The following is a 23,443-nucleotide window of genomic DNA, read 5'->3' on the forward strand; positions in this document are numbered from 1 at the left end:
CATAAACATGTGTGCCTAGGCATGAATAGCAGCTATAGTAGCAACACAAAAATACATATTTTAAATTATTATTAAATGATACAAATCTTTACTCCATGATCTTATCTTTTAGACATTTGAATGCCAAAGCAGTTTGCCTGGGTAACACAACTGAACTTTGCCATACACATAGCTTGTGCTATACAACACTTTAGCAGTCAAAAGTATAACAGCATAAAATTGTTGCTTAAAACACTCAAAAGGGTAACAAGCTTACCTGTTTATTTATCTGCTTCTGACTCTGTGAAATTTTATAATGAAGTGTCTTGTATTACCACTATGTCCTTTATTGCAAAATGTCTACTTCCTTTGTTACTTACACCAACCTCCCCCCCTTAAAAAAGTCCATATTAGGAAGGAGAACAACTTTTTCAATGTCAACTTTAAATTAGTGTGGGTGAAAATAATTATGTAGTGTGATTATGTCTGGAGTAGGAATGGCTAAGAGATGGGTGGTGTTTTTTTCTTTTTCTTAAGCAAAACTGCCTTCCGAAAAGAAAAAAAAAACACATATACATATCAGGCATAATATAGTGACACACATACTATATTTTTGAAAATAAATTAAAAAATCAGTGGCTGTAGAGGGAATTCATCCAGGAAATAAAGCCAGACTGCTCACTTGAGGGAATGATCTTAAAGGCAAAACTGAAATACTTTGGCCACATAATGAGAAGACAGGACAGCCTGGAGAAGGTGCTGATGCTAGGGAGAGTGGAGGGCAAAAGGAAGAGGGGCCGACCAAGGGCAAGGTGGATGGATGATATTCTAGAGGTGACGGACTCGTCCCTGGGGATGCTGGGGGTGTTGACGACTGACAGGAAGCTCTGGCGTGGGCTGGTCCATGAAGTCACGAAGAGCCGGAAGCGACTAAACGAATAAACAACAACAATAAATAATAAACCGAAACTCTCCCCACGACCCGAGTTCTATCCCAGCGGAAGCTGGATTCTCGGGTAGCCGGCTCAGGTCGACTCAGCCTTCCATCCTTCTGAGGTCAGTAAAATGAGCACCCAGCTGCTGGGGAAGGTGACAACTGGGGAAGGCAATGGCAAACCACCCTGCTATAGTCTGCCAAGAAAACATCGTGAAAGTGGTGTCCCCCCAAGGATACACAATAAAAAAGCAGACAAGTGGAGTTCGCTTTTTCTAGAGCAAGGACATAGTGGATGTAGTTCAAAATACCTTGGACTTCAAGAATGCTAATATTGGCTAGGATCCCAGAGGTAGAAATTTCACAGGACAAAAAGTGAAGCATTGAACACTGAATTAGTGAATTACTACAACTGCCAGATATTCTTGAAAATAATAAGCTGTGACTTTAAAAAAGAGAGGGGTAGGAATTCTAATGAAAATGGCTGATTTAGATGAATGGAAAGTTGTGGTGAAGCTGTTCAAGAAGTATTGCTGCTTCAAAGGAACTGATGATAATTAGTAAATTTCCAGTTTTAGCTGGAAAAAGGTTGAGTTGGACCAGGGCAAGAAGTTTTGTTCCCTAATTTGAGAATTGCTGAGCAAGATGCTGGCTAGCTTCTCTGTCACCTACAGCTAGAAGAATCTTGAACACTCTCAAATCCACAACAGCACAGTGTGTGTTTACCATGGGTTGAACCTGAGGATCAGGGGGAAAGGGAAGGAAGATTAGACTTTCTGAAATTATTCACAAAAAAATTCAGTTAGAATGGAGGAGGGCAAGAATAATGTTCATTAAAAATATGTTCTTGCTAATTGACCACAGGATACTGGTAACACGGTTCATCCTTGTACAGGACAAAACCAAAGGGCACATAGTAAAAAATTTATTATATGACAAACTACAACAAGAGTCCAACCTACAAACAAGATGGAAGGAAAGATAAGAGCCAGAATGAAAGTTTGCAAGTATGCTAAAGCAGCAACAAATTCTTTGGCTACCTCCAACATAAGAAAAAGGACAAGTAAAAACAGCTACTCTCTGTTGTTTATGAAAGATGGCAAAGCCCTCAAAGATGTAAAGGAAGTTGTGATAATTATTCTATATTACCTTAGCCTTCTCCAATATGGGGAGTTGTGCTAGAAGGCCAGACCAGGGAATCAAAGTGGTAAATTGAAATTAGACAAAAAGAAATTGAAATAAAAAGCCCATTTGACGTAGTGGTTAAGGTGCTAGGACTATAAGTGTGGAAGCCGGATGGATGACTTTAGGCCAGTCACTTTCAGTCCAACCCATCTCACAGGGTTGTTACTGTGTGGAAAATCAGAGGAGGAAGTGTTATGCTTAGTGGTAAAAAATAAAAGCAAGAAATAAATCTAAATAAATCTAATACACAAATAAAAGTTAACATCTTGCATTTAAGAAGAAAATCATAACAATCTTCATTAGCAGTATATGTAAAAAGGATCTAAGAGCCTTAGTCGATCACAAGCTAAATAGAAGCTACTTCTCCACATTAAAGAATTTTGTGATCAGGGTGCCAAAATATACTATGACTTTTTTACCGTATGTTTTCCAGTATGGAGTGTGTGGAGCTCTGTGGGAGACTTTTCAGAGACAGAGTGAGTTAGTGATACCTGTCCTGCCTCGAGTGAATTTGAAAGCACCCCAAATTGCCCGATTCTGTGTTAAATCTTTTTTTTTTTTACAAGCAGAGCACTTTTTTGTTGTTTATTCACTGAGTTGCTTCCAAGTCTTCATGACTCAACTGATATAATTTTGGTTAGTAACTTCTCTGATTTCTTGTAGGTTCATGTTTTTGTCATTAGTGATAATATCTATTCACATTCTCTTCTGTCAGACTCTTTTTCGGTTGTCTTCAGTTTTTCCAAGTATTGGGAACTTCTCCAATGATTTTTGCCTTCACATTATGAATCCAAAATATTTAAGCCTTAGCTTTATTATTATTGCTTCCAGTGAGCACTACTCACTAGAATTATTTCATCTTGTGCTTGCTGATTCGTTCTTCTTGTGGTCCAAGATATTCTCAAACATCTTCTCCAATTTTGCAGTCAAATACAATTTTTTTCTTCATTTATTCTTTCTATTGACCCAGCTTTCACAATCATGTTACAACTGGGAAAATCATGGCCTTGACAATACATACTTTTGTTCTTAGTGTGATTTCTCTGCAATTTAATATATTATCTAGATAGGGTGTTTCCCCACTTCAGTTTTAAGCTATTGATTCCTATACAAAGACAAGTAGAAATGAAGTCAGTTTAAGACATCTTTTTGGATTTCAACCCCTTCTTCAGCTTTATTTTTTGTCTGGACTGCTCTTATCATGGTACCAGATTAGTGGATTCCCTGCTTCTTTACCCCTCCCACCTGTGCAAGAAAAGTAAGCACCAATCACTTTCCTTTGTGTGGGTGGATCTTTGAAGATCTGTGATTTCCACCGACAGTTTTTTCTAAGAGCTCTCTTCAGCTGAATCCCACTCATACTTATTATATTCCTGTTTGGTGCATCCATGTAGTGGCAATGCAGAAGACCATTATTATTTCAAGAAGTTTAAGTGACATATTTTGATTTTCTCCTTCACATGAAGGAGATTAGAGTTTATTTTGAGTTATGCTAATGTTTAGCTGGCTTATTTTTTATCTGTTTGTGGGGGGGAGATAAGAGAAAACGCCCATATTGTTTTTGTTAAGCAGTAGCTTATCAGTATAGTCTCTCTGGAAACAGGTGCTTCAGACCCTGGGAACTATCCCAGCCAAGGTTGGGCCATGCAGCCAGGCCATGCATACCATGGAAATAGGGTTACAAGGTTTTAGGGACAGACTTTGATAAAACCCTTAGAATTGTTTTTTGAGTTTGGGAGCTTCTGCACAGTGCTGGGTGCTGTGGAAATTAAGCCATCCTGGCGTATCTCCGCTCTCTTGGTCAAGAGGCTCCTGACAGCTTAAGGGAATAGGGTTTCAACTTGCTTGGTATGTATGATTTCTCTTTCTTTATGCTATGCTTTTTATGCTTTTGTTTAATCTGCCTGAACTGTGTTTCTGGTTAAACTGTGTTTCTGTTTAAATTTGTTTGCTTAAGTTTATAATAAAGCTTCAACTCTATCCACTGGTGTGCTCATTGTCTCTGGATCTAAAAGAACCAATTGTCTGGGCACCTGATCACTGCTTGGACACTTGGCAGAACAATCCATTGCTGCAGCAGTAAAAAATATATAAGAAAACATCGCAATATCATCATTCGTCTAGTCACATGGGCTAGAAGGGGAAATTGGCAGAACATTTATAATTTCACCTGGTTTTTTAAAAAGGAAAAGCCTAGCCTTCCACTATGTAATGGTGAATTTGTAAAATAAACAAAGAAAAAACCCTGAGCCAGTGAAAAAACAATTCAAAAAAACAAAACAAAAAACAAAACAAAAGAGGCTCATTATTTTAGGTTCATTCAGAAGAAGGAGGCAGCTCAGCAGACCAGAACAAAATGGCTATGGAGCACAATGACCCAAGGGAAATGGGGAGAATATTCCTGCCATAGCACACATAACCAGTTAGAGTGATGGCATTTGCCCACAATGAAATGCAGTGCAACAGAGAAACTGGACAGCCTCAGCTGTGCTGCCCAAGTTGGAAAACACGCCTTTGGATCTGTAACAGGAAAAGAAGGATGAGGTTTGCCTTCCTAGTGGATTGGGGCAGGGAGAGAATGACACTGTGCATTCCTGCCCTTGAGAATAGTCCATACTCATGCTGGGACAACCTTATAATGCAGGGGGTTCTTTATGGTCACTTCACCACTACAAAGACTTTGGACCCACCAGTAACTTTCTTGCTGTAGCATTTGCTCCAGAAAATGACCACAGGACCCTATAGAGCAGTGTTTCACAACCTTAGCAGCTTTAAGATGTGTGGACACCAACTCCCAGAATTCCCTGGCCAAAACCTCTCCTCCAATCCACTGAGAAAAGCCCCCTCAGAATCAGGATCTGAACAAGCAGTCAGCTGAAAACAAGGGTCATTGTAGACTCAAAGGAAAGCCATCTTGTTTACTTCATTGCTACAAGGACTTTGGACCTACCAGTAATTTTCTTGCTGTAGCATTTGCCTCACCAGAAAACAACCACTGTACCCTGTAGATCCTTTCCTTCATTCCACTGAGAAAAGCCCTCTCAGAATCTGAATAAGATGGACAGGTAGCAGGCATATGGGATTATTGTGAAGTCAAAGGGAAGCCATCTTGTTTAAAGACGGGGAGCATAATCTGCCGTCCCTCCTAATCTACCTTCTGTGATAGGATGCTCCTCCTTCCTCATGGGCAGACTTACCCATCTTTTGGACAGTTTATTTGCTGGCAAAATGAATCAGGCATAGACACCTCCAAAGGGCTAATACATCTTCTGCTTCTACCAGCTAACTTTAACTTCCCCTCAAAAGAAACAAAAAGAACAGCTAAGCATTTAGCATACTACAATATAGTTTGTATTTGTTTTAGTCATTATACTTTATTAAGGTCTGTAATAAATATATTCAGTTAAGAAAAACGCTGAGTATATCAGTTCAACTCTGCCAGACACTGTAAACAACCTGCATTATCCCAACCTATATCAAAAAGCAGAGCTTGTGTAATATTGCATACAGTCATTGACCTTTAAGATAACCAACAGCCTAGAGTGTCTCAGGATGAAAATCTGCACCAGGGCCTCCCAAATTAAGGGACTGTGGTTTGCATGTCTCATGCTGGCTTTTCCCTCCTCAGATAACAGAGACTGAAGGGGCAGTCTGTTCCACTAAAGCAAAAACAAAATGTATAGAAATAGGTGAAAGGTATCCATACAGACAGTAATGCTGACACACATGAGTTAAGCATGAGCAGATTATCTGGATCCCTTACAGTTTGGATTCAGGCCAGGCCTGAGATGGAAATAGCTCTGGCTGATGACTTATGTTGAGACCTAGACTGAGGGAGTGGTCCTCTCCTTTGCTAATTAGACCTCTCATCAGACCTTCATTATCAACCATGGTATCTTTGTGAAACCTCCAGTAAAGGCTGGGAGTGTGAAGAAGGAACTCTTTTGTTGTAGTTCCACTTCTCTCTAAGTCAACAGTCCCATTTGCTGAGCATGGAGGAATAGGCAAGCCTGGGATTTCTCTAATGTGCAGTCCTGCAAGGCTTGATTCTCTCACCTATGCCATTCAATATCAACATGAATCCACTGGCAGAGTTCATCTACAGATTTGAGGTGAGGTACCATCAAAATGCTGATGAGCCCAGCTTTACATCGCCACTTCAGCCTAAGCCTAGAGACTGAGGGTTTGTGTAGGTCAAAACAAACTGAAATTAAATTTCTGCAAGGTGCTGCTCTTCATAGGTCATCAATTTGTATTTGAAACCAATCATTTCTTGTAACAGTGACACTGTACAAAAAAGACGCTCAAGTTGACTATATTCTTTTGAATCGCACATACAGAAAATATCCCCATGAATATGTTTTTTTAAAAAAAAATACAGGGAAGCAGAATAGTCTGTTGTTCAGAAATTAGTCTGTCTGACAACATGAACTCATTTGACCTTTGTTTTTTGTAATGTACACACAATTCCGTGATAGATATTGTGAGCTCTCACACATGTTTTTGCGAGATTGATGACTTGCATATGTGAAGCAATTTAGTGTGAGAAACCATTTGGGCTAAAAAAGAAAGCTTAGTCACAAGTCTGTAGATACTTACATCATTAGGACTTTATGCTTTAGGGCAGTGGTGTCACTAATCTTTGTCCCAGCAAGATAGAATGTCACTTTAATGAACAGAGGTCTAATCAAAAGATTAGGAATTTTCATAATCTTTTACACTGCTGCTTGTATTTATATTACTATTTTATTGCTAATTCATTAAACAAAATCTTACAGATAAAAAGAGAGAGATGTAAAGCAGTAAGATATTCTCAACTTCTTTGCTTCAAACAACACTCTATTGATAAAGGCCTTGCCATTTAGACATCTATGATATTTTTGTTTCTCTCTTCATCATTTTGAAGCTTTTCATCCAAGCTTAGGGTAAAAGTCAAAGATAGATCGTCTAGTTTTCATATGATTTTTATACAGGATCCACCTGGAACCACTCTCAAATAGGTCAGTTAATATTGAATACATCGTAGTAATTATGGATCTGGCCAAATTCGTCTCCATTGGAAAAATGTGTCTCAAATATACAAATCTTCTTGATTTTACATAATTGTTACATGGGATAATGTTTTTTTTAGAGAAGACTCCCTCCAGTTGACTGCCAAGTCTGCTTTGAGAAAAAAAGACGATTGCTAGATATCAGGAAAGAGATTCAGAATACATAACTCAATCCTCCCACCTAGTGGTTGTCTGAAGTTTTGCAGCCCACGCATGGTATTGTCCGAAATCTACAGCAAAGTTTATAATCGGCGTTAATTGAACCTAATTCCTTTCTCCCACTTCCATTTAAACTCTGTTGACTTAAAGACATGTTGTACTTTCGAATATTTTAACACTTAATACAATTTTAAAAAACGTGAGACAAAGAGATCATGAACCGTTGCTAAGAGGGAAAGGGAGAAAAAACTGGAGGGAAAGCTGTTGGAAGATCAAAAAAAAAAATAAACCGATCGAATCCGGAAATGCGTATATTGTGTCCCTCTCCCATTTCCTATTTCTACGTAACAATCTCTATCTGGTTGCAACTAATCCCTACAACTCGCTCACTCTCTGGAGGATCTACTTCCGGCTCTCTAAGGAACTGTTTCCTTTTCCCGACTTTCATTGATCGCCGGTGGAAGCGGAAGTGTTTTTGTTTTGTTGCCGCTGGGTACTGTGGGAAGGCCGGTGTCGTCGGCGCGCCAGCCCGCGGTGCGGAAGCCTCGAGGTGGAAGAGGCCTGAGGGGAAGCAGCGGCCGGTGCCTCCTTGTCTGGCAAGGACCGGAGAGCGGGGCCCGCGGGACGTGCGGTATGTCCTTCTGCCTTGCGCCCTTCAGCGGCTTTGGAAGCGCCTCCACCTCCGTCCCGCCTGACCGGCGGAGTTAATGGGCATTGTAGTCCCAGGAGCGACTGGGTCAGCCGCGCTCCTGAGGCGAGCCTGATCCGGGAGCTCCTGGAGCTTTCCTGCCTGCCCGTCTGGAGAGAAAAAGCGAGGCGAGCCGGCTGTATTTGGCTTTCCTTGGCCCATCTGCCCTTGCTGAATCCTCAGGAAAACGGAACAGGATCAGTGGGCGATTTCCAGCAGATCACACGCAGTTTCTCTCTCCGTTCCTTAAACAATAATACATTTTAGGTGTCAGTGGGACTGAGAGAACCCTGATTCTCAGGGGGAGATTTGTAGATGCAGGGCGTCCCGGTGCCTGGCCCCTGGGACTTGGTCTGTAATTGCCTGTTCTCTGCAAGCCTCCCTCAGCATCAGGTGCTGGTTCGTTTATTGTTAAAAACAATTTAATTGTAAAGATGTCTATTGTGGCCTTCTATCAAACTTAAGTCGTTTGCAAAGGTTTTTTTTTTTTAATCTGTCCCCCTGACTACTATTCTTGCAACAGGAATAGGAATTGATGGAATTGGCTGAAATATGGCCAATGGGGATTTTGCTGGCCTTATTCTTGCAATAATTGTATTTCCTGTAGAGTCTAGCGTGGCTTTCTCCAACCTGACTTATGCTGGCATGAATTCTGCGGTTGAAGGCTAACACATCTAATGCATCACATTTGGGAAGATGACCTAGGGCAGTTATTTCTACCACTTCAGATCCCAGACCCCTCTTTAAATTCAACCTGCACATAAGACCCCCTTTTAAGATTCTTATAGTTTTTTCCTCTCTATATCTGATTTTATAACTTTTCACCTTTATATGGACAGAACATACATGTATATCCAAAAAAATGAGATATTGGGGGCAAATTAGGGCTCTCATCTGTATGTATGATGTGTACTCGTCAGACAGATATAGTTTATCCTGGTGGATATAATACATTGACTGCAGAGATCCTTAATCTGAAACAGAAGAACTCTGTTTATTTTCCTTTTTTCCCTCCTTTTGTCTTCTGTTTTTCAAAATGTCCTTAATAAATGAAGAAATTTACTATGATGGCTCAATGGAATTTATCTAAGAAACTCAGTAGAAATTCCCATTGTTGAGCTCCCCATTTAAATGACAATACCTGCTGAAAAGAGGAAAAAAATCAAGGCAGGCTTTGAACGTTTTTGAATTAAAACAGAATTATACAGCAATGCTTTATTTGGGCTGATTTCTAGCATCTACAAATGATGATCCTGGTCTTTCTTTTGGCTTTGGAAGGGCTGAATTATGGGAGTAATTGAACATTTAGAGTTAATAACATTTGACCTAGGAAATTATTCAGCACTGTGTTACAAACATGTCTTAGTGAAATAGAATATTATCTCCTCCCTCTTATTTAGTTCTTGAGATTTGTTTTGGAAGATTGGAGGAGCCTCTGAAGAAGATGTGGAGAGCATGAAAATCATGCTGTCATTTGTCTGATGCTGAATTTTAGAAGCACAATCTTGGACTTTTGGGTGCCATAAATAAGGGATTCAGAGCCTATACAGCTACTGTGCTGTGAGTTACTGACCTTATATCCAAACTCTTGGATATGAAAGCCTCTATATTGTCAAATATATTATCAATATAATTCTAATTAATTAAAACCCAACACAATTACAGATCATTGGCTGTCTTAGGTGAACTCACATACCTCTATTGCATATGTTTACTATATAAATATTTGCTATATAATATTACTATATATAGATTTGATATATACATTTAACAAACAAATAATACATGAGAATTATGTTGAGAAAAGTGTATTTGTATTTTACATGTATGGGATGCATACAGAAAACTTCACTGATTATGTGATGTGAAATGTCTTGATAATTTGTGGAAATAAACAGGTTTGTATGATGAATTGTGATATATTTATTATCAGTACATTTTAATTCTGCAACAAAATGAATAATTTTAACTGAATTCTTGTTTATACACCTGTACAGTATATTTTCTTAAGTGAAACATTTTAGTGACTTTTAAAAAGCATTTGTATGTTTAAGTAATTGATTTTGCTGAGGATGTAACTTCATGCACATACGAACATAAATTTTGCTCAGCTTAGTTTAGAACAATAATTTTTTAAACTTTATCTTGTACATATATTTGCTTGGAAATTCATATGTATTGCTTTAGGATTAGGTTCTGTTGAATTCATTGGGAATCATTTCTAGATAAATATGCATGGGATTGTGACTTAAGGGGTTTCTATAATAAATATAACTTGACTATGCTTTTTGTCCCTTAAATGCCTGAAAAGTTACTGACCTTATATCCAAAGGCTTTTAATTTATTTTTTTAAATTTTACTTTGTTTTATCATTATATTTTGTTTTATGCGTTATAATCTTTCATGGGATGTTTGGATTGTGGGTAGGTATGAATATTTCAAATAAATAGTGATTTAAAGCTTAGTCTAACATCTAATGTCGAAAGCAGCGTCCCCCCAAAGGGTCAGACATGACTCGGTGCTTGCACAGGGGACCTTTCACCTTTTATTTTTTCACCTAACATCTAAAAGTCTGCTAGGTTTTCATGAATAGTTCTGTGTTTGATAAAATTCTGCAAGGTTCTAATTCATCTATTTCAATTTTCCTTAGATTTCAGTTCTTCTGAAAAGACTGGAACTCATCTCTCTTAGTTGTGATCCATCCTATAATCTGCAACCAGTCTGAAGGCCATAAGTCTTGGAAGATTGTTGTTTCTGTTTCTCCTTATAAAAACTAACTTATCCCATAGCTTTGCAATTCATCTGGAGACATATTTTATGTTACTTGCGATTGGAGCATGCAACTACATTTTTGTGGACTAGACAGAAATAGATTGTAACAGACATTAAAACAAGGAAGATCTGTTCTACATCCATCAATGCAATTTTTAGGAAACCAATAAAATGGTCATTTATATTAAAGGGACTACTTTTTACCAATGCCTGCAATATAGATAAGCTGCACGTTTTTCTTGTAGGCTTTATTATTATTAGTGTAATTATGGCAGCTGCAACAATAGTTCATGATACTTCTGAAGCTGTAGAGCTTTGTGCTTCGTATGGGTTATACCTTAAGCCCATTACAAAAATGACTATCAGTGTGGCACTTCCACAGTTAAAGCAGCCAGGGAAATCCATTTCCAATTGGGAGGTAATGGAAAGGCTAAAAGGAATGGTGCATACGCATCAGTTCTCAACACTACGGATTTCCAAAAGCACCATGGATTTCATCCGATTTGAAGGAGAAGTAGAAAATAAGAGTCTAGTTAAATCCTTCCTTGCATGTCTAGATGGCAAAACTATCAAACTTAGTGGCTTTTCAGATATTTTAAAAGTTCGTGCTGCAGAGTATAAAATTGATTTCCCTACACGACATGACTGGGATTCTTTTTTTCGTGATGCAAAAGATATGAATGAAACTTTGCCAGGGGAAAGGCCAGATACGATCCATTTGGAGGGTTTACCTTGTAAATGGTTTGCATTGAAAGACTCTGGCTCAGAAAAACCAAGTGAAGAAGCTCTCATTAAAGTATTCAGCAAATTTGGAGAAATCCGTAATGTGGATATCCCAATGTTGGACCCATATAGGGAAGAAATGACTGGCAGAAACTTTCATACATTCAGTTTTGGAGGTCATTTGAATTTTGAAGCATACGTTCAGTATGAGGAATATGCAGGTTTCATCAAGGCTATGAATGCTTTACGAGGAATGAAGTTGATGTACAAAGGGGAAGATGGCAAAGCAGTGGCTTGCAACATAAAGGTGACGTAGTTCTGACTCTTCTTGATAGAACATTTTCAAAAAATTGCTCTTAATTTCAGACACACATTCTGCTAATTTCTGTTCAGAAAGTATTTTCCATGTTTGAGGTGGAAAGAATAGAATGTTGTTGTATCATATTTTAGCAGATCTTCAGAATTACTTACCAGATGTGTATATTAACTTTCTACAAATAATAACCAAAAAGCATCTGTTAAACTGTAAGAGATAGTAAAGGGAAGATTATAACTTTATAAAGGGTAATAAGTTCCAACTTTAAAAGATAATAAACTACGTATTACTAAAATATGCTGTCACCAGTTAGATATAAGTTTAGAAAATGTGCAAATGAAGCAATTTGTTTTTTGTAAGGGAGATATTTTTTTTAAAAAAATGCTATTGATAAATATCCATCCTTCAATGAACATAAATCCATTGTGCTATTTCTCTGAATATTTGCCTTTTGTATTTTTTCCCCCTGTGTGTGCACTTTTCAAGGAAAAGAGAAAAGCAATAACAGCATAAATCAGAAGTGGGCAAATGTCTTGCAGCTAGCAATCATAACTTACAGTATTTATTTAGCCTTCCCTATGACCTGCAAGAGAGCTGTCTAAATGATATAATGTCTCTGGAAGGTCAGAGCAACACTTTTTGGCATCTTTTGGGTAGACTTGGGGCTTAAAAGAGCTGGAATGTGTGGCTTATACATTGCAGAGCTTATTTTGCCCTAAAAGCCTCTTATGGCAAAAAAATGGCCCAATTTTGTCATCTGAAACTTACCCAAAGTTGCAAAAAAGGCAAAATGTTTCATGTCTTCTACTCCAAGGTTGTGTGCTCGAGACTGCTGTAGGAGTACTGCATTGCTACATGTGGCCCTTGGGGGTTTCATGGGTTATGTATGCTGTATGGAAATAGGCAAAAATAGCTTTTTGAGAGAGTAATACTCATAAATAGGCATTTTCCTAGAAATGCCTGGTGGAAGCCCCATTTCAAAATGCACATTTGCCAGTAGTTTAAAATTTATACTAGAGACTCAGCTTTGGTAGCAATCACATTTGGTTTAGAGGCTACCTATTCCGTGTTTAATTTGTTTTCATCCCTGTCTTAATTTGTATAATATGCACTTCTAAAAAAAAGATTACAGATAGTCCTCACGTAATGCTAATTGGGACTGGAAACTCCATCATTGAACGACACAGTCATAAGTCAAAAAAACCACGTGACCATGCTGCTTGGTGACGGCAGTTCTGGCAGTCCTGGTTACCAATGTTAAGTGACAATCTTATGTGACCACAACTTGTGACTTCCTGCCAGCTTTCCTATTGACACTGCTTGTTGGAAGCTGGCAGGGAAGATCGCAAATCACGATTGTGTGATTGAAGGATGTTGCAATGACCATAAGTATGAGGACCAGTCATAACTACCAGACAATGGTTCAGTGCCATCAGAAATTTGAACGGTAGCTGAATGAATGGTGGTTAAACAAGGACCATTTGGGTTCAGTTGTAAATGCCACTAAATTCAACAGAATTATTGCAAGGTAAATGTGCATAAGTTTTCAGGCAGTTTATTTTATGGATCCATACTCAGATGTTTAAGTTAAGATCACAGTGGCAGGCACACATGACATGGCCTTTTCTCTAATGGCCTCATACTTACATAGTTTTATTAGAGACTTGGCTATGCTTAAATGGATTGTAAAAGCCATTGTATTTCAATCCACTACTAAATTGCTGGATAGTACTCTGTACATTTTATGGTTTTAATTAAAACTGTTTTTCTTATTTTGGTTAGAGTGATATTTTAAGCTGGCTTATTTGATGTACATATAATAAATTTCTATTTCAAATTCTTATTTTATATGACAATTTTATAATTCTTACCTTTAAAGATAGTTCAAAATATTTTAAAATACTAAGTAACAAACTTTTACAGCTGTTTTGAACACCATCAAAAATACATGGAGGCTGGTGAAGCAGTGAAAAAAAATAAAAAGGATAAAAAGTGGTTTATTAAAAAGCTCAAGGTTTGGGGCATGTCTCTTTTTTGCTAACAGTAAATAAATTCAATTGTAAATTTAATTAGTTATAAATATCAAGGGAGTCGTGAACCATTTATGTAATGACTGTTGATGGGTTAGACTATTTAGCTTTTCTAGGATCAGTGTTTATCCCACATTTGGCAACATATGTGTTAAAGCTATAATTCTATATACACTCACCTGGATCTAGGTTCCATTTGACATAGTAGGGGTTACCTCTGAGTAGACATGAAATGAATATAGAAAATTATTCCAATTGATCCAAGGACTAGGGTAAGCACTGTGAAGCACTTCCCTTTATTTTGTTATTTCAGTTCACCTCAACAAGCTTAGAAAACCTTTTTGATGACCTAGTGTCCTGTGGCAAAATTTGGGAATGGTTGGTGTAAGGAACCTCTCCAAAGATACTTTCAGGGGGAGTGGATTGCAGTGGGAAATAGAAATCTTTCCCTACCAGTTTAGTAACTAGAACATAACAGGTATTAATTCACCTCCCTCCCACCCAAACCCTTCTAAAGCTCTCAGGTCTCCAAAGAGGCCCTGACCCTCCAGAGCAGATAACAGGCACATACTCTGCATGGAAGTTAAGAGTATGGTCCCTTGATAGAATACCATGTATAAACAAATAGCACCACAACCCATTGGATTTTACTGAAAGACTGTCCACTGTCTGATGTTGTTACTAACTTCAGTAAAAAGATGTCTTTTCCCCTGCATCTGTAAAAGGTTTCATTTGATTCAACAAAACATCTGAGTGATGCATCAATTAAGAAACGTCAGCTTGAAAGACAGAAGCTCCAAGAGCTTGAAAAACAGAGAGAAGAGCAAAAACGCAAAGAAAAAGAAGCAGAGGAAAGACAAAAAGAGGAGGAAAGGTAGGTGTCCTTCCTTCATAGGAAATATTATAGATATCTAGATTATAAGCTTTGCTGTATCTGGAAAATGTAATATTTATATGTATATTGGCAATGGGTGTGTGTGTGTTTGCAGACGCTGAAGATAATTCAAATCAATTTACATTTCCTGAGATTTATAGGAAAGCATATTTCAAGGTATTGTAATCTGGCCAGTAAAATAGTACATATTAAGTCTGGAAAATTCTGTGTCTCCGTCAGTTATCAGCATAATAAACTACTAGCTTTTTCACATTAAAATAAAGTATCTCAGTAAAGTAAATGTATCTCAGTGAACCAGGTGTTCTCTAGTACATACAACTAAACTGAGGATTAAATATAGATTGATTTTTGTCATTCATATGCATTTATTTAAGATATTATAAAGTTCTCTGTCCAATATGTGGACCACATTGAGAATACAGAAGCCTTCAATCTTTGGTAGGGCTGAGGTTGAGAATAGTTGCACTGGCATTTTCTCTTATGAGTGGCATGGGAATTGCTCACATACTCCGTAATTTTTACTTTTTTTGTCATAAATAATAAATGTGTTCATGTTTAGGGATGGAGAGATTCAAATAAAATGGAAATTCAAATTACAGCATCATGAGAGATGCAGATTCCTGATGTTATTTGTAGAAATGTCATCATGATATGTTGGTTCTTATTACATTCTCTTTAGTAGAAAAATAATAAGTCTGTATGCATTGGACTAGTCATCCAGTGATCTGCCTTTGTATGTATTTCCCATCAGTAAAGCAAATGTGCTATACATTTGGTTTTATTTTTCTCTTGAAAGCCTGAGAGGATGTGTAGAAAGATCTAAACTTGGGACAGTTTAATTAAAGCTGCTAAAACAACTTTACATTGGCTTAACCTTCAGATGAATCTGTTCGATCTTTAAATACAAAAATATAAGTAATAGCTGTTTTTTCTTTGAAACATGAACAGCTGAAATTGCATCTACCATACCTAATGTAATATGCCTTTCTAGGAAACAGAAAGAACTTGAAGAATTAGAAAGAGAGAAAAAAAGAGAAGAAAAATTGAGGAAGAGAGAACAGAAACAAAAAGATCGCGAAATACGTCGAAACAAGAAAAGGCTTGAAAAAATTCAAGCTGAAGAACAAAAAAAATTACAAGAAAAAATAAAACTAGAAGAGAGGAAGCTTCTTTTAGCTCAGAGAAATCTTCAGTCCATTCGACTAATTGCTGAACTACTGAGCAGAGCCAAGGTAACTTTTTTTTTTAAGTTTTCCATGGAAAAGTTCTCCCCCCTCCCCTGGAAAAGAATATTATTTTTAATGGCATATGCTAAATATGTACTTATAAGATTAATTAAAGACATGCATATCATTTGCCAGGTGCTTCTGATTTCCTGTTTTTCCAGCTGGTATATAAGTCACTATAGAGCCAGTTTGGTCTGGTGATTAAGGCAACGGGCTAGAAAACAGGAGACTTAAGTTTTAGTCCCAACTTAGGCCTGAAAGCCGGCTGGGTGACCTTGGGCCAGTCACTCTCTCTCAGCCCAACCCACCTCACAGGGTGGTTGTTGTGGAGAAAATAGGAGGAGGAAGCAGTATTAGGTACAGTATGTTCACTGCCTTGAGTTATTTATAAAAATAATAAAGGTGGAATAGAAAATGAAAAATAAATAAAATATCAGTCACTGCATTTTATATCAGCAGTGGGCTTTCTCTAGGCTAACTCTCCAGTCTGTTGCCCCTTTCTTGTTTGGAGAATTAATAGGCCAGTTGTGTTTTCCTACATAACAAAATCAACCCAATTAAAAGTGGGGCAGAAGGGACAAACGTTAGGAGATGGGTATCAGGGTCCTCCCTCTTCTAGAACTTCCATCATTTCAGTTTCCCCAACCATGATCCACAAAACAACTTGTTGGAGTACAGTACACAAGGGCTCAACCCTTGTTATAATCCTGTCATTATATTAAGGAGGTTTTGGTTAAGAAGACTCTTTAGGGCTTTGGTTTCATTTGTCTGCTTCATAGTATCAGATTCCCTCTCCTTTAGGATGTGAATAATGATAATGTATGAATTATTATTAAAATCTAGCAATGCCTTCTAACAATTTTGTCGAGGAGAATAAATGTACTTAGCTAGCCTGGTGACCTCCATGTGTTAGAGGTTTCCTAAAATCTCTTCATATAAAAGTTCACAAGTACAGAGAGTAAGAAAACTTTCAGTCTGACTTCTGAGGTTGATCTTTGTGATATTTATGTTAATTCCTTGGCATTGCTTTAGGTTGATCCATCTCAGAAGCAAATAAAATTGAACTTTATTAGTATTTTACAAAATCCACATAAGAACACCAAAAACTTTTAAAGATTTACTACATAAGTATGCTTGCCTATTGGATTCTTTTTTTGAAATGATGCAGGGTGACTTTGTTATAGACTGTATACATTTCCTTTTTCTTCAATATTGGTAGGCAGTAAAGCTTCTGGAACAGGAACAAAATGAGGAAAAAATCCGCCTTCAGCAGCTGGAAGAGAGGAGAAAAGTGCAAGAAGCTGAACTCCGACGAGTAGAGGAAGAAAAAGAAAGAGCTCTTGGACTGCAGAGAAAGGAAAGGGAATTGCGAGAGAAATTGCTCAACAACCTTATGAGCAAGAAAATGGAAATGACCCATGTGAAAAAGTACGACCCTAATATAGTGCAGTCTCCCTCTTGGAAAGGCCTTGTGAGTGCTCCCCACTGTATCACATCTACCTCAGTGCAGTCCATCTTGGCCCGACCGCTCCAGGTTTGTCAAAGTAGCGTAGCAGCAAATGAAAGTTTTCCTCATCCAAAGTACTTAAATGGGAGCCTCCATGAGGAAGTTCTTCAAGACACTATGGTCAATATCAGTAACAGGGATAAGGTTTCTGATGAAAGTAGTTCAGGTGTCCTTTCCAGTGTACCTGCAAATCAGCAACACAATGGCACACCGGACCGTGAGAAGATCCCTTATAAGAAGGACTCCGTATCAGAACAAGGCAAATGCAACAGAGAGCCAAGCAGGGGGAGAAGTCATTCATACAGAGATGTTTGTAACCACCAGAGCAAAAATAAAATTGAAAAAAGCAGGCACAGGAGAGACTTAAGTAGTGAGGATGAAAAATGCAGAAAAGAAAGGCGCCCTTATAAAAAACACTCAAGAAAAAGTAGCAGTCCTCACCAGAGGAGCCCAAATCTGGAATGTGCAGGACAGAGGCAGTCATTTAGTAGTGACAGAGAACGGGATAAAAGAGGCCGCAGCCACAGCTACAAGAACACCGGGAAGAAGCAAAAACATCGGAAGAGATCTTTGAGCAACCAAAGAAGCACTTGGAGTAGGTAATAGAGGATTTATCCATTTCTAAGGGCTATTTTGGAAAAAGAACTGGAGTGGATCTCTCTCTTGTCTGTCTCACGGAGAGAAAGGAAACTGAATTTTTTACTTGAATGGTTTGCAGAGTTGAAAGATTCATAACCATCCTTTTCAAAACATATCTTTTGTGACTTATTTGTCAATGGTTTGTTGACTTAGTACTGTAATGTCAATTTTGATCATTCTTGCTCACATTTACACTGTGATAGCCAGCTTAGTTTCACTTATTTCCAGTGTCCAATTGGATTCTTTTTTAGTTTGTAATGACTGTAATCACAGCAACTTTTGTTTGGAAATCGGCATGTATATGTTTCTAATAAGAAATGTAAACTTGATAAGTCACTACCTACTTGATTCATTAGAACTCAGTAATTCCATGCAGGACTTTTTGCTATCTAAATTGGTGCTAGATGCAACCATATTTTTATATAGTGCTGTGATGCCTTCTTTGCTATTTTTGCCAGCTGCATACTTGATAGATTGTTTCCTTGACCTTGAATGGTCATGATGTTTACTCTTTTAAATGTTTTGAAGTTCTGTTCCATTTCAAAGCAAATATCCAGGATTTGGGTGGGAAGAGGGCATTCAAGAAAGAAGATTACAAGATTTCTGAGGTATCAATATTTGATTTAAAAAAAAAATCAAACTATTGATTTTTCCTTAAATGCAGTTTTCAGGCATCTATATTTGAAAAAAGGGCCTTTCAGCTAAGTAATATATATGTGTAATGTTCAGGTTCAAAGTTGTATTTTCTCCTTTTATAACATCTTTGCTTCAAGAAATGAAGCTCAGGAATTTCCCCAAAATATTTTCATAGTGCAAAACCAGCTTTCTTACCATTTAATGGTAAAACTGCAAAAGCCATGTCCAGTGAATACAAACTGCTTTATGTCTGAAAATATTAAAGATCTATACATATACTCCATTAAATCTGACTTGGCTCATGTTTGAAGTATTACCGACTTTTACAGAATGCTTAATATAAATGGGAAATACACTGTATTTGTACTGCTTTTTTAAAAAATAGAGTTGGACAGTCTGGCATTGGGGGCTGCATTTAGTTATGAAAATGATTTTGGCTTGCAGGGCCTCCCGGGTCTTAGAAGTGATATAATGATGTCATTGGATGGGGAGGTCAGACATTGATTTGTGGGGGATTAACGGAGCTGCTGAAAATCAGTCATTTTAGCAGCACAATCTTACTTACTTTAATTTATTACGGTCTTACACCAGTACAAAGATAGTGTTCTGTAAAATATACATAGTCTTTCTTAAAACGATAGCGACATAGGATAAAATAGGATAAAAACTAAAATAAAATTAAGATACATTTATAGATTAACTAAACTCTATAAGTGCAATCTAAGATACAGCCTATACTAAATAAGAATATAGACATTAAAACGTATTAAGAATATGTTAAGTATATAATGTAAAACATGAGTATCTAAAATTATGTTTTATATATAAAAAGAGAATTTAAATGATTTACTATTACATGCAATACATTACAGAAATTAGCCCATCAGAATCTGATGGATCTTTATTGCTGCAGCACAGAACCTTGTTACCTGTGCTGTGACAATAAGAGTTTTCTTCTATAAGCAGCAATTGAGTATAGTCAGTATCTGTGTGACCTGGGTATTTACTAATCGGGGTATTGGTACGAATGTCTTTATAAAAACGCAGTGCAGAAGAACATGGTCTATAGTTTCTACCTCTCCGGAGCCACAAGGATAAAGCTTTGCAGCCAGTGGTATTTTTTTGTATTTACCCTCCAATATCGCAGAGGGGAGAGCATGACAACGAGCTAAAGAAAATGCTCTCCAATGACTGGGTGTTTCCAGCTGTGTGAGATAACTCGCTGCAGAAGCAATACATCTGTTACGCGCTGTAGTATAGAGTCTCCCCTGTATCTGCTTGCTTCTCTGTATCTTTTATCCTTTGTTTCAGCTCTTGTTTGGCTTGATTGAAGTCCATCTCAAGAACTGTAGATGGAGAATATCCTAGAGATTTGTTTCAGCGGCCTTGATCCACGAGGATTGAAAGTTGTCCTGGAAAATGAGAGGTGCAAGGCTCTTGGGATAGAATTTGAGCTGTAACCAAAGGTTTAGAGAGGCAAAACACACTCTTGAATCCACTCTCATCATGCCTGTTTCAAGCCTCAGGTGTGCATTTGATACACATCGAGTACTGCTCTAATGAATTTGGATTGTACTCTTTCCAGGGGTGTAAAAAATGAGGATGAAGGGCTTACTAAAGTCCCATTAAGGAGCTGAGCTAATGACTTGGCCTGAAAGGGTTTGAGTGCAGCTGGAACATAAGATCCCCGCTTGCAATGGAAAAATTTTAGGATAGCATTGGCAGATTGTTGTCCAGAGGCTGAAGCATATTCACAGTGAGCTTTCCTCGAGCCTGTGGCATGGATGACTACATCTAAGTACTTGGAACTGGTCACTTGCTCTATTTTATGATCACGGATACTCCATGAACAGAGTTTCGGTCTATTTGCAAAAGCCATTATCTTGGTTTTTGGGTAATTTATTTCCAGTTAGTCACTGTCACAATACCAAGCCAGTTTTGAGGCCTGTGGGAGTTCTAGAAAGAACTACAGCATCGTCTGCATAGAGCAGTGTGGCAATACTACGATCTCATAGTATAGGTGGATGGAAATCTGGATTGATTAAGCAATTCACCATATTGATATGAAAATGGAAAAGTAGGGCCAGAATACAACCCTGTTTCACCCCCTTTTGCACTTCAATCGGCTTCGAGAGAGACCCTTGCCTGTTACACCTGATCTTGAGGGTCGTATTAGTGTGTAGGGCATGGATTGGATGGAGAAGCCTGCGGTCAATTGATGTAGCTCAGCTTCTCCCAGAGTCTGATTCTAAATACTGAATCAAAAGCTGCCTTAAGTCTATAAAGGCAGCATACAATGATGTTGTTTTGTTAGATGAATATTTTTCGATTAAATGCTGTAGAACCAGACACCGATCAATGGTGCCTCTACCTTCTCTAAAACCAGCCTGTTCTTCTGCTATCAGGTTTCCCTGATCCAGCCAATCCTTAAATTTTCCATGAAGATGTTTGGTGTAGAGTTTACTAATTATATTTAACAGACTGATTGGCCTATAATTTGCAGGACCATCTCTCTTACCCTTCTTGAAGACTGGGACTATAATTGCCAAGCCCCAGTCCTCAGGGATACGTCCAGTAGTGTCAATAAAGGTGAAGAGCAATGCCAAGATTGGAGTCCACCACTCTAGATCGTTCTTTAATAATTCTGGTGGAATGAAGTCAGCTCTGGTGCCTTCCCCTTTCTGAGTTGGCCAATAAGTGACTTGATTTCAGACGTTGATATGGGAGGCCATTCAGTAGATCTTCCTTCTTTTGCATTGCTATTTGGTTGGAGGGCTCTTCATACACCCTCTGATACATCCTTGAGATACTGAGTACTTCCCAGACTTCAGGCGATATGTAGGAGTCCAGTAAGGTAGGAGTTCTAGACATCTGGTGGGATATTAAATGCCAGAAGAGAGAGGAATTCCTTAACTTTGCTGCTTCAATAAGTTGTTTCCAGGTAGCTATTGTGTCTTTTTTCTCCTTCTCAGCCACTGGGCACTTGGGAGTAAGTAGATGTTCAAGGATCTCATTGTTTATAATACTGTCCCCTAACTTGGATTTGTACAGATGGTAGGCAGAGGCGAGAGCTTTCTTAGTTTCTACACAGTCTTTATCAAACCATGGCTTTGATACGATTGTAGATCTTTTGGTTGAGAAAGCGGGGTCACAGGGTTGTAAATTTTGTAGTATAGTTTTATACAGATTCAGAGGATCTTGAATGAAATTCGTTGTTATAAAAGCCATTCGACATATCTGCAACTTATCCTCTGCCAACACCTTCAACTTTTGGTTGAAGCAGCACAATATGGGAATGCTGTGAGAGCCATGGGAATAGGCTCATCCCATGTGGCTCATAGGTTGTCCATGTTTTCAAAGGCATAAGGATGTCTTAACATTTCCCACTTCTGCCTTGTAATGGTTAATTATTTTCCTTCTCCCAAGAATTACAGGCAGATCTTCTATGTAATTATAACTTCCTTTCTTTTCCCAATAATTCCTAGAGCTTCTTTTAAATAGGCCTTTAGAATTCTATACTTTAAAGTAGAAAACATGTTGCCAGTTGGTACCAGTGCATCTGCAGATAGTTTTCTTCATGTCAACCAAGCTCTCTGTTCTTTTCAACTTACTACTTTAAAGATGGTCTAATATTCGAGCTAGGCACCAACTTCTGTTAGAAAATGAAAACATGAGTGGCTGCAGCATACTGCTTAATTTGCAAATGTACCTTCCTGTCTATAAAAAAAAAATGGAGATAAAGCTGAGTACATCCTGGGGACCTAAAAGGAGTATTAGGGAGCATTCTGATCAGTCGAACTTCACACACAGACACACACACAAACATTGTAGCCATTTTGTAAAAACATCTGTGGCATTTCTTCCAAGAAAATTGCCCATTCCTGATACAGCTATACCTTTTGAGAGATGATCTGATGTAACATCTGGAATCAAAGTAAGTTCTAATTTTCTTGGCTGGCTTTAAAATTTGTGAAATTTTGGATGCTTTGCATGGGAAAGGAGCCAAAAGGATTTTCATGTGCTTAAAACAGTCCAGCGCCCACATATGACTTTGTGAGTGTCTTCAAATGTCCATAGTATTCCACATTGTACCACCATAAGGTTACCTGATCCCTCTAAGTTACTTTTCAATGATATGTAGGTTGCTGTGGGAAGGAAGAGTCAGAAGATTCCTGCTACATGCCAGAAGCCAGTTCTGAGATCTTGAAGTGGTTTAAGGAAGAGTGCCAACCAGGGGTTTATACTGTGGTTAAAGGGTATCCTAACACTTTATTCAAATGTTATATTCATGTTGCTGTTTCAAATCATATGTTCATATACATTTCAAAATATAATAATTCCTGATAACAGTATCACTGCTCTTTTTTGTTTTCTGAAATTAACTTAAAAAGCAAAATTGAAAACTGCATTTTTCCCTTTTAAATCACGTATCTGAGAAACCACCCCATGAAACTGTTCAAGCTTGCTTGTGACGTAAATAATCTCAGGTGAATTGACCATTGAGTACTAGAAAGACTTTTCTTTGGTTTTCATATCTGGCTTTCAAATAAATAGTGCTATTAATACAAGTGCAGTTTTGAATGCCTCACCCAAGATAAATGAACCAACTGTCCAAGAGACATTAGAATGCCAGTATTATTTCATATGACTACATCTCCTGTGTAAAACAATTGTGCGACACTAATTCTTGTAGTAATTCTAAT

The 23,443-nt window shown here is 37.9% G+C and overlaps 1 protein-coding gene across 1 annotated transcript; it reads left to right on the plus strand.

Moving 5' to 3' along the window:
* Positions 1–7,770: 7,770 nt before the first annotated feature.
* On the plus strand, positions 7,771–19,033 carry AKAP17A (A-kinase anchoring protein 17A). The gene is made up of 5 exons (XM_063305041.1): positions 7,771–7,939; positions 10,647–11,798; positions 14,563–14,711; positions 15,724–15,964; positions 17,178–19,033. Exons 2-5 carry the CDS (start codon positions 11,037–11,039, stop codon positions 18,066–18,068), a joined length of 2,043 nt encoding a protein of 680 aa, XP_063161111.1. The 5' UTR covers positions 7,771–7,939; positions 10,647–11,036; the 3' UTR covers positions 18,069–19,033.
* Positions 19,034–23,443: the final 4,410 nt, after the last annotated feature.

The sequence above is a fragment of the Candoia aspera genome, chromosome 5, assembly GCF_035149785.1.
Source record: "Candoia aspera isolate rCanAsp1 chromosome 5, rCanAsp1.hap2, whole genome shotgun sequence".
Classification (NCBI taxonomy): Eukaryota; Metazoa; Chordata; class Lepidosauria; order Squamata; family Boidae; genus Candoia; species Candoia aspera.

Coding starts and splice junctions, on each gene's coding strand:
- AKAP17A (XM_063305041.1), top strand. CDS start 11,037: ATGGCAGCTGCAACAATAGTTCATGATACTTCTGAAGCTGTAGAGCTT. Junction 11,799..14,562: donor CAGTGGCTTGCAACATAAAG/GTGACGTAGTTC, acceptor CATCTGTAAAAG/GTTTCATTTGATTCAACAAA. Junction 14,712..15,723: donor AGACAAAAAGAGGAGGAAAG/GTAGGTGTCCTT, acceptor ATGCCTTTCTAG/GAAACAGAAAGAACTTGAAG.